General features: G+C 40.0%; 1 protein-coding gene across 2 annotated transcripts; it reads left to right on the top strand.

Annotated features, from left to right (window-relative positions):
* The first annotated feature begins 964 nt into the window (after positions 1–964).
* On the top strand, positions 965–8,969 carry LOC120560836 (ras-related protein Rab-14-like). Of its 2 annotated transcripts, none has more exons than XM_039803709.1 (8): positions 965–1,119; positions 1,604–1,662; positions 3,437–3,490; positions 3,788–3,965; positions 4,069–4,135; positions 4,881–4,968; positions 5,090–5,120; positions 5,613–8,969. In XM_039803709.1, exons 2-8 carry the CDS (start codon positions 1,611–1,613, stop codon positions 5,788–5,790), a joined length of 648 nt encoding a protein of 215 aa, XP_039659643.1. In that variant the 5' UTR covers positions 965–1,119; positions 1,604–1,610; the 3' UTR covers positions 5,791–8,969. The 2 variants fall into 2 exon arrangements, with proteins under 2 accessions (XP_039659643.1, XP_039659644.1); XM_039803710.1 differs by having other exon boundaries at positions 975–1,087.
* The last annotated feature ends 2,842 nt before the right edge of the window (positions 8,970–11,811 follow it).

Here is an 11,811-nt window from a genome sequence, read left to right as displayed (position 1 = left end):
CATCAGGAAACGGGAGAAAGCTTTGAAGTGGGACATATCAAGTTACGTAGCTACTGTTAAGAATTCTCTAAAAGACGTGTTCGTTCTGATTTCTGGAGGAGGAAGGAGAGGCTTGGGTCTAATTGAAAGTCAAGCAAAAGGGTTTAATAAAACAACATGAGAACGACAGTCCAAGCACAAATGTTACACTGCAGCTGACAGCGGACTGACCTCATGCTCTCCTTGCGGAGTCACATAAGACAGTCCTGAATTATTCTCAAGATCACACATTTATTCCCTTTGGAATTGTGGGTGTTTCCTTGACTGAAAAGTCTCTCAGTTTAAGGACACACCTTAACTCCAGGTCACAGACGTTTCTCTTCATATGTTAAATGTCGGTTTTAACCTAATCAATTTAACCAAAGACAGGAAAAGAGGGGGAGAGAAAATCTCTGTCTTTACCTTTTGTTTACAGAGACAAAAGGTGGTGACTGTGTTAACCAAATCAGTCTCGACATTAGCAGTTATATAGATATGTGCTGTTCAGCTCTCATAACGGGCCAGGTGGGCAGCGCACTGCCATGAGTTCATGACGCTAATGTCTGATTACTCCACATTTTCATTGTGATATTTTGTGATTACATTCTGAATCTGCCCCGTTCTCCGTCAGGTAAATACAGTAGTAGGTAGGCCTACAATGTCTTCATCTGATGTAGACGTAGCCAACACTGTAAGTCAGTAGTGGAGTAAGTCGTTTGGGGTCCTTCTGTAAGTAATTTTGGGGTACAATTTGGTTTTGAAGAATTCTACAAGCAGCAATACCACACGCCTGTTCCAAACAGGCACATTTTCAACGGGCTCTGTACCAGAGTGATAGAGAGAGACCTATATCTCTATGGCTCTGCTCTGTTAACTAAAAACTCTGTGGATTCAGGTATCAGTCTCCTCTCGTCCGCTGGGCGGCGGTAGACACCTGTCAGTCTAGCGGTGTTTCGCCGCATGATCGCTGAAGAAGAAGAATCGCGGAAGAAGGGAAAGGTTTCCTGACGGATCACCGGGCTAACCAGCTAACAAAGATAACTACCCGTCTTATCGGCAATTTAATCAGGTATACCGGTTAGATAGACACCCGGACCGAAGGTAAACATCCGCATTTATAGCTCATCCTCTCCTTCTGTCTGCTTAATTATATATTTAATATTTTTTTGTTGTGATAAAAGTGGCCTCCTGCTTGTTAGCAAGGCGTTGACAGCACTGCAGCTGTTAGCCGTTTAGCTCCGGAGCTAAGCTTTAAAAAAAAGGTTTTCTGAGAGAGGGAAGTCAGCTGATTGTGTTTAATAGGTCTGCTAAAGATGACTGCTTTCACGCTTCGGGACTGTCATGGTGTTTAACGTCTCATGCTAACTCTGAGCTCGCTGTGTTAGCCTAGCTGTGTGTTAGCCTAGCCGGTTGCTTCCTTTTGTCTGTTGCCCAGTTAAACGGTTTCTGATCAGGTTGTTTGACCGCAGAGGTGGTTACTGACACTGGTTCGGTCCAGACTATCGGACAGTATGTGTACTGCTTTGTCTGAAGTCAGAGTTTTGTTTAAGTCAGACTTCTTTTCCTGTTTTCATTTTCCTCACAGTATCAAGATGACAGCCGCACCTTACAACTACTCCTACATCTTCAAATACATCATCATCGGTGAGTTTTAAAGTCTTGTAGTGGGAACTAGCTAAGCTTTAGGTGTGACGGAGCCACGGTTCCGTTCATACCCTGGTTCAGGAGTCACGGTTCGGTGTGAGTTGTTCGGTACAGCGTAAAAAAACAAATACATCAGGATCCATTTGTTTTTATTAATTTTAACAGACTTGTTAAATGTAAAAAACAGACACAACCCTCTTGCTGAGGAATCTGGTAACATTTTGCCCACTGGCAACTATTTTAATTATAAAATTAAGGAATATTTCAAACACTTGTATATTACACTGTACGAACAATGAACACTGTACGAACAATGAACAAACACTTTCCCAAAAGACAACAGGTCACAACAGGCTATAAAACTGAAAGCCATGTCTTATACTGTGAAACTGATAAAAACACACCAAATAAATAAAATTATTTAAATTCCAAGCAGAATAATCTGTTTTAACTACAAATTGTGCACGCTTCACTTTGCAGGACCATTTTCTAAATAACACCATCAGTTTTTAAATTGATTTTCTAACTTCCAATCAGATATTTGCTCGGTTTTATGTGTGGGAACATTGATTTCTGGAGACATGAAACCTTCCAGTTCCAGATGACCAGTCTGTGACAGACTGACTGCTTGTGTTAGCTCGCCTGTTAACCTCATAGAGCTGTGAAGTTGGAGGAGTTATATCCAGAAGTCAAATTAATTTCCTCATACTGTTTTGGTGACAGGTGGAGATGAAACTCTCCTGGTTGAATCATCAGAACAAATATTTGTTTTTTTGATAGAAGTTAATAAGGTGCAAAACATCAAAACGTATGTAGAATAAGTAAACTACGTTTCCCAGGGTGCATTTCACTAACAAACAGCCAATCACAGAGCTTCACAGTATGTGATGTGCTCCGCTAACATTAAGCTAAAGCTAAAGATAAAAACATTCAGCAGTTTAAATCGGTTCTCATAGAGCTCAACAGTGACTGCCCCGACTTTTTGAATGGCTCCGGTTAAACCTCTCCATTGACGTTTCATTAAATGTTTATTTAAAAAGTTGTAATCCTGGAACCAGGCCAACTAACTAATAGCTGAATCATGGTCATTGGCGCAAAAGAAAATTTTGATAAGGGCAAAGGTACAAGACTGTGTACAGAAACGACCATAGACTTCAAAGGTAGCAGCTCACTACAGCGGTTCGTAGGTTCGCCGGTGCTGTAAACATTACCATGGTAACAGCAAACTCCATCAATCAGAGACGTCGCTGTTACACTTAAGATTGTGGGTAGTGTAGTACTCCATGACATAGAAAATAAATCACTTTTTCTTAAAACAAGGTTGATCTCATGCAGACGTGTGGCTTCTACAGGAGCAGAAACCTTCGTTTCACAACCTCGGGAACTCGCGGTCAGTCTACCTCGGACGGTTTTGACATTATGGCTGATCATCAAAATCCTTATGGAGAAAATGAGTGGGATTTTTATTTCCGGAACTACTCTGTTGAGCTCTATTCACATTCTGGATCAGCAGCTGAGGCTCCTGGGTATTGTAGTATTTAGGACCATCCAACAAACTGACAGACGAAACCTGATTTCTAAGAAACAAAGTTGAAATAATTTAAACTGATGGTCCGAACATAAATCTGTATGACTGTTACGTTATTAGACTCCCGTGCTCATTAAACGCAGACACTATTTTAAAAATAAAACTTTGAAATCAGGAAAACCTCTGAACTTGTGTTTTTACCTTTTCCCTCTCTCTCTGTCTCTCTTGCTTTCTCTCTCTCCCCAGGTGATATGGGAGTAGGGAAGTCCTGTCTGCTGCACCAGTTCACAGAGAAAAAATGTAAGTCCTTTCTTCTTCTTTTCTCCTACTGTCTTTCACCTCATAATGTATAATGTCCATAAAGCTGGACCTTTAACTAATAGAACATTAAAAAGAAGTAATAGTATGGTGAGACTTGCTCTTTATTGTTCCTGTGGGTAATCTATTCACACAGTTTTTACATTTTACATTGCAATTTAGCTTTCAAATCCAGAATGCAAAGGCTTTTACTCTGAAAATAAAGCTGCTAAAGCTTTGTGTCAGTGTTGATAGTAACTGTCAAAATAAAGTATATTTTCTGTGTGTGTGATCGTGCAGTCATGGCGGACTGTCCTCACACCATCGGGGTGGAGTTTGGGACGAGGATCATGGAGGTTAACGGTCAGAAAGTGAAGCTGCAGATCTGGGACACAGCCGGTCAGGAGCGCTTCAGGGCTGTCACCAGGTCCTATTACAGAGGGGCTGCCGGGGCCCTCATGGTGTACGACATCACCAGGTACTGTGTGTGTGTGAGTGAGTGAGTGAGTGAGTAAGAATTAGTTTTTTTTGTTTTTTTTTATGGATAATTTAGTTTTTGTCTCATTTCCTCCATGTTTTAGGAGAAGTACTTATAATCACTTGAGCAGCTGGTTAACAGATGCCAGGAACCTGACCAACCCAAACACAGTGAGTTCACACACACACTCATATACAAACACGTAAAGCCCAGGGGCTGTATTCACAAACCGGTTCTAGGAGCCAGAGTAACTTTTAAGTAATTTCTCTATGTTCCTATTTGGGTTTCTACCACATCTAAATAAAGACAAAACACGTGGCTGTGTTTGAGTTTTCACTTACAAGAGGACATCAGAAAGTAATATCCCTAGAGGTGGGACTTTGTTGAGTTGCCTTTTAGCGACGTGCTTTTATTGTGAAAGGTAAGGGGTGAAGCTGTAATGCAGTTGTCAATGTCAATAAAGAGTTGATCGTCTTGGTTCAGACAACTGAGCCTCCATGTTATTATTTTATTACCTTAATAAGTATAGGCACAACTCATAACTCTCGGCTACAGTAGTATATTGTTCTTTATTTAAGGCGTATACCATGAGGCAAGAATTATTTTTAAATACCACCATTCAAGACAAAATAACACAAACGGTTTCTGCAGTCAGAAAAGGAATCAGCTGAAGCCATAGCTTTTTATACCTTTTTCACACACACACACACAACACACACACACACACACACACACACACACACACACACACACACACACACTGTTTGACATCAAGAGGGAAAAAAAGATTGTTACATTGGTCCTCACAGTTAGTTTTTAAACCATGCTTTCTCCTCTTTTATAGTTTTTATTAATAAACCTCATGTGATAGACTCCTTGTCCTGTGTAGTTTCTCAGCTGTGTGTTTATGTCCAGGTGATCATTCTGATTGGTAACAAGGGCGACCTGGAGGCTCAGAGAGACGTGACGTACGAGGAGGCCAAACAGTTTGCGGAGGAGAATGGTAAGAAGTGTGTTTGTGTGACATTATGGGACAAGTATTGTGTGTGTGAGAATCTATAAATATATCCAAGCAAAAATTAGGATTAATTAAAATGTTATTTCTACTTCCTGTTGTTGACCAGGTTTGCTGTTTCTAGAGGCCAGCGCTAAGACGTAAGTACAAACGCACACACATACACACTTTCATCAACTATCCATCACACACAATAGGCTGGTTGTGGTGGAAAGAATATATAAATACTTAAGTATATATAAGTACAAATTTGAGGTACTTGAACTTTACATGAGTATTTCCAGCATTTTCTGCTACTTCTACTCCACTACATCTCAGAGGGAAATATTGTACTTTTTACTGCACTACATTTAGCTTTAGCTTTAGTCAGGTCAAGATTTTATACATTAAACATTTGATCAGTTTATAAAATATAGGTAGACCCAACAGTATATACAGTTGTTAAAATTAGCTCTACCTTGACAACATTTAGATGCTGCTCAGACAGTAATGCATCAGGAATAACATTCCAATAATAAATATATAGTAAAGTTAACACTTTGAATACTTTTACTTGTGTTACTTTAAGTATAATTTGCTGCTAATAGTTATATGTTTTACTTGAGTACAATTTTTTTACTTTTCTCCCTCAGAGGGGAGAATGTGGAAGAGGCCTTCCTGGAAGCGGCAAAGAGAATTTACCAGAACATCCAAGATGGCAGTCTGGACCTGAACGCTGCCGAGTCAGGAGTCCAGCATAAACCGTCTGCACCACAGGGAGGTCGCCTCAACGCCGACAGCCAGCCGGCCAAAGAAGGCTGCAGCTGCTAACCACAGACCCATCAGACAGACGGACGGACGGACAGAAGCAGACAGATAACGTACACAGAGATCCACCAGGCACTAACATGCATCTTCTATCCAGAGTGCGTCAAACAGGATTTAGCTGGATTACATTTAACAGTCCAACCAACTGTTGTCAAATCCAGACCTCAGTTCAATACCCAAAACAAGATTCAACCATCCTCCACCCAATCAGATATTTACCAGCTTTGGTTAAATCAGGACACCTGCTACCAAATCCAGAAACTATCCAGATGTATATGTGCCACCTCTGGATCAGTGTTGGTCAACTTCCAAATCAGGACCACCCTAGACCTTAGCTGGATCACTGTTTGCACAAATTGAATCCCTAAGCATAAATCCCGGCCACTCTTGGTCCACACTTGGATCATGCTAGGTCTCATTCCAGCTTAGTCACTATGCCCATCGCCAGGCAAACCTTTCCCCAAAACTGGATGACCCTCTGGACCTTCCAAGATTAAAGTGCTGTTGGCCTGACTCAAGTGAAGGTTGTCCAATTTAGGACTACTCTGGTCACACTTGATAACAATTTATTCATTATTATTAGTTAACAAATAAAGATACAAGACTCAAATTTGAATCAACCTACAGCCCAAATCTGATCTACACTTGCAGATCACCAAAATGCAGATCACCCAAAAAAACGTACACTTAAACTTTTGACATTTAGATTAGCCTCGACTCTTCTTGGTTCCAATTGAGGCCGCCTTCACCCCACATCCAGGCTGGCTTGGCCCAAAGGTAGGCCAAACTGGACTGTTGTAAGCTCAGAATAGCACCACCCTTAGCCCACCAACCGAAAACCATTTTCCCCAAGACTGAACCCAACTCAAGTGAGGGTATTCAAACTACTTTTGTCCCATATGTTAAACACCAATGAGACAGATAAAGATTCAATGCTTAAATTCGGACAAAAAAACGGATCACCCAAGTCTCAACTCCAGACATTCCTATGGACAGATTCAAAGCCTTGGCTCAAGCCAGACTGCTTACTGGTCCAAATCGAGGACCACCTCTAGTCCAAATATTCATATTTAGCTTTAATCTGATCTGCTATAAATCCAGATCGTCCAAACGCCCAACTCTGGCGTTCATGCTTTGATATAAACGTTGGGATTAATAGTCGTACTTATGTCTTATGTGTGTGGTATCCCATCATTTGTTGTTCAGTTGGAAAAGTCTTAAAAATTCATGCTTCAAATCCATTAATTCTAACCGAGTGGCCTGGACTCTCCTCATATCACTTGTTTCCAAACAGCTGCCCTTCGAGCTGACCCGTTGCATTTACACAGTGTCGGTAATGTGGATCCGAAGATGCATTTACACTGTAGTTGATGATGTGGATTGGAGACTTTTGAATTGAGTTGTTCTGTTGGAGTTCCAGCAATATTCGCACCTAAAAGCTGATGATATAATTTTACTTGTTTGACTACCAATCACCTCGAATGCAGGTTAAAGGGGTACTCCATGCTTAGTACACTTAACCTCTGAAAATACTTGTGTAATGTCTTCTGTGGCTATGGAGGAGCTTCCTAAAGTCTGCAAAAAATAACTCTGATGTAATTTGGCCTGGGTTAGAAGACCACCTATAACGAACGCCTGTTTCAAACAGCAGGTGTGCAGTTTGAAAGTCGTGGGCATTCACCAGGCTAAGTGGGTCTACTGAAAGACGGTACGAATCTGCTTAACGAAAATTGTAGGATCCATGGTTTTGGAGTTTGTCCTATATTATTTACTAAAAGTCAGAACACCTCAGCTTTTGCTGCTTCAGTTTTGACCAGTCTTTCTTTAACATGTCTCTCACAAGTTCCCCAACTTTATAAAAGTGCGATAAAAGCTTTAGCTGACTTCAAATACACTAGTTTCAGTCACGTCTAAATCACTTGAGTAGCCCCTTTAACCCCACCTGGAAGAGGGGGTCACAGAAAAGATCGGAAAATGTTAACCGAAAAGAGCCAGGATCTCAGTACAGATAGACCCACATATAAACACACATGCACAGATTACAGGTCTTTGTGGTTCCAACTTTTAGGACCTGATCCAAAACGGACCTGAAACCATATTTGGATCCAACGTGCATAAAGAGTTTTCTTTTTTAAGAAAGACTAAATCTGAAATGTTTTTGAGGACACTACACCCCTGCCCGACCAAATGATACTAAACCTTATCTGGACCCGGCCTTACTTGGCTCCTGGGTCTGGTCTCTGTTACTAGGGACCAAGTGGATCCTCAAAGACCTAACAAACATATGTTCACAGACAGGATCCTCCAAACCCACCATCTCTGCATCTCCACACTTGCCTTTTCTTTTTTTAAATCGTAAATATTTTTTAACTAAATAACTTAAGGCGACTTTGAATATTGATCATTCTGTGGAGAGATAAAGCAACTGATTGATGAAGGTGATGATGAAGAACAAAATTACTTACCTGAACCAGAATGTCACTACTGGCCCCACAGTGGATCACAAGTTAAGAATAGATTTTATTAAATTCTTGTTAATGTTTTTTCCTAACGTTTTTCCAAATATATAAATGGTTTTTGATTGAACGTTAGTCTGGGGAGTCTGCTCTGTATTTTCTACTGCACAAGAGGCGTGATCAACGGGCATAGTTCAAATGACTCTGTACGCAATTGGATAGTCCTTCAACCAATCGGACCAACGATCCAGGTGACGTAGCAGCGACAGCGGCATCAACGGGTTGCTGCCATGGATGTATTAAGAGAGCGGTTGCTGCGCTTCGGTGGTCGCCATGTTGAATGTAAACAAGAAGCTGCTTGGTCGCTCCTCTATCGTCATCGCGTTAAACTCGCCAATAGCGCGCCAGGTGGATAAGGCAGTTTGTGATTGGTCCCTGCAGATTTGTAATGGAAGCAGGACAGATAAACGTACAGGTTTCCAGCCTGAGCTGCAGGGCGAAATCAAATCGCCGGCAGATTGGGCTGGGTTTACCCGGTCTAGCGCGAACTAGCTACAAAACAGAAACCCCAACACTTTTTAAATATTTCAAAGCTGTATTCTTTGATTTTGTGGTCACTGGAGGGGGAGAAAAGCCAAAACAAGCCACCAGATGCGCACACAGTATACCATGTAATGTATCGGTCGTTTGAGTGTTTTAAAAATAAATCGATGAATGCAGCTTTGACCTGATATGATTCTGTTCTCGTTGATGGATTAACGTTTGATTTACATTAAATGGATCAGCTGTCCAGTTTACAGTTCATGTGTGTATCTGCAGCAGGGAAAACACACTTTAATATATTCAGTAAATCTGCTTAAATACCAAGAAAGGATTTGAAGATTTTTAAAAAGCCTGAGAAATGTTTCCCCTTGAGGTCCGATGCAACAGATGTCATCTACAAGCTATCTGATGATACACGGACTCAATTAGTCAAAACAATTAAAGAAGGCTTTTTAAATAATTTTTTTTTACCTTCAATCAGTTGATACATTTGATTTTTACGGGTTTTACTCACATTCAGGCTTTTTTTTTCTTCTTGGTGCAATCATACGTAGTATAATTATTTATCTACGTTACATTTTCCACATGAATTTCCTTTTTTCAGTGTTATAAAAATGGGAAATATTGAGGAAAATAAGAAATGAAGGGTGAAAGATATGAAAAGACATAACAAAATGAAACAGTCAGTTAAAACTAAATGTGTTGAAAGAATTGAAAAAAAGAATCTGAATTTTAAAAATACTAATGGCAATTATGAGATACTAAGTCAACATTTTTGCTTTTCTAAGCCAAAGTTATAAGTCCATTTTGATTTATTTACTGGCTCATAATCATGATTTAAAAAGTCACAAGTGATCATTTTGACTTATTAAAGGGGACCTATGCAGTTTTTTTTTTTTTTGCTTAATTTACCGTAACTGAACAGCTTTGGAGTCATTGGAATGGTTATATGACTTTTTTCGAGTTGAATGGTGGACGTCTCGCTCCCCCCTAGCGCCTGTGAGCGGAAAAACCACCCTTGCGACTTTCGGCCGGCGAGCCGCCAGCCTCAGCGTCGGGAAGTATCGCGTGATATCAGGTCTCGCGATGTAACGAATTGCTTTACAACACTGCACACATACACATTCCGCTACACGCCCCCATCCAGGAACCGGCTAGCTATAAGAACAAGGTAGCGATGGAGTTTTTCACACTATCGTCATGGCTGAACCAGCAAAAAAGAAGCAGAAAGCAAGGAAAGCATTTTCGGAGGAACAGAGAAAGAGGAAACGGCAGACTGACCGAGCAAGTTTTTACAGTGTTGCAAAATATCTATTCCAAAGCTGTAGGGGGAGCTCTATAGAGAAACCTGCGAGCAAAAAGCGAAGAAATGGCCAAAACTGCATAGCGCCCCATTTATCAAGCTTGACATAAAAAAAAAAAAATCATAATTTTGACAAAGTGACATGACTATTTTTTGTTTTATTGTTCATTGTAATTTGTTAGTAAAGGTAAATTAGTTTTATATTAATTTAAAAATATATAATAAATTGAAATTATTTAGCTCTCCTACGTACACACTTAGTTTCTGTTTACTGTTGACTCCACAGATAAGATGTCAGATAACTCATGAGTGACATTAGTCCCCCCCTGGGTACAGATGTCACTCATGAGTACTGTTGTGAATGATGTAGTTCCAGATTCTGGTCTGGTGGTCTCGCTCAGATCTCGTGTACATAGCCAGTCACAGCTGAAGTGTTAAGAGTATTAAAGCCTGTGCTGTTTGTGGGTCCAGGTATCACTGAGGTTCTCTGAACCACTTCAACAAAACCCTGGTTTTTAACTGTGTAATCTGTCTGAATGGGGAGTGATTTTACTCTTCGTTGTCCTCTGATTGGTGGACAGCAGCCTTCTTCAACTGTGATGCTTGATTTATAAAATTAAGCCCCCCTCCCCTCTTAAAACACACCGGACTTTCAGACCTCTCATTGCTTTTCGTCACTTAATAACCTGCACGCCACATTTCACTGGGGTAAAAAAAAAACATAAGGAACTAACTTAAGTAACAGTCCTTCCAGAAAAATGCGCGGAAATCTGCAATTTATGCGGCGTATTTGAAAAAATGCGGCCCACGCATAAATAAGCGGACTTTGGCTGATTATGACCGTTTTTTGAAATTTCACTCTGAAAGATTTTAACAAGCTTCCAGAAACCAAAAGGTCACAAACGTCAACAAGAAGTCACTGAAGAAAAGCCTGTCGTTTAAAGCTCTGGTGTGACCGTCGCCTTAAGCTTCTCTCGCCAAAGGAAAACAAACGTTTAATTTAAGAAAATATTCAAAAATGTATTAAATGCAACAGCATTGCCGGCTCTGTAAGTGGCAGGGTTGTTTCAGCGTAATAACATTTAAATGGAAAAGTTGCATTAAAGAATTCAGTTTAAAGATCACGGATTTTGTAACAGCGCCAACATTTGATCAGAACATCTTCATATAAATTTAACCGCTAAATTACTTTTCATAACAATAACTGTAACAAGAAAAATAAATTAGTATGTTTGGAAGCCAAATGGAGGCGCTGTAATCAGGCTGAAAAGTGATTCAATCCGAAACCAAGTCAGAATTGGAGTTTTCCAGTTTCATCCCCGCTCGCTGGCTGTAAAACGCTCTGTACATTTTATTCTTTTTTTTTTTTGTCCTGCAATGTCTTTTTCTGTTTGCTAAATTTATAACATGCTTCTTATGATTCTTTGATTATTTATATTCTAAATCTGTAATGGTTTTCTTCAGCTGTACCTTTTCATTGTACGACCGCGGGGGTTCAGTTATTTGTAAATAAAGTATATATACTGTATATACCCTGATATCTCGCTGTGCTTCTTTTAGATTGATCTGACTCTGCATTGAAAAATGCATCAAAATGCAAAAATATCACAACTAAATTAAAGTGCCTGCACATTATTTTTCAGTGGAACTTCATTGACAATGTTTCCTTTTTCAGTTTCAGTTCAAGTTTTGTTTTAATGCCTATATTGAAATATTTAAAGT

The sequence above is a fragment of the Perca fluviatilis genome, chromosome 6 (assembly GCF_010015445.1).
Source record: "Perca fluviatilis chromosome 6, GENO_Pfluv_1.0, whole genome shotgun sequence".
NCBI lineage: Eukaryota > Metazoa > Chordata > Actinopteri > Perciformes > Percidae > Perca > Perca fluviatilis.
This window is presented reverse-complemented; position numbering and strand designations above follow the sequence as displayed.

Coding starts and splice junctions, on each gene's coding strand:
- LOC120560836 (XM_039803709.1), top strand. CDS start 1,611: ATGACAGCCGCACCTTACAACTACTCCTACATCTTCAAATACATCATC. Junction 4,136..4,880: donor ACCTGACCAACCCAAACACA/GTGAGTTCACAC, acceptor GTTTATGTCCAG/GTGATCATTCTGATTGGTAA. Junction 5,121..5,612: donor CTAGAGGCCAGCGCTAAGAC/GTAAGTACAAAC, acceptor TTTCTCCCTCAG/AGGGGAGAATGTGGAAGAGG.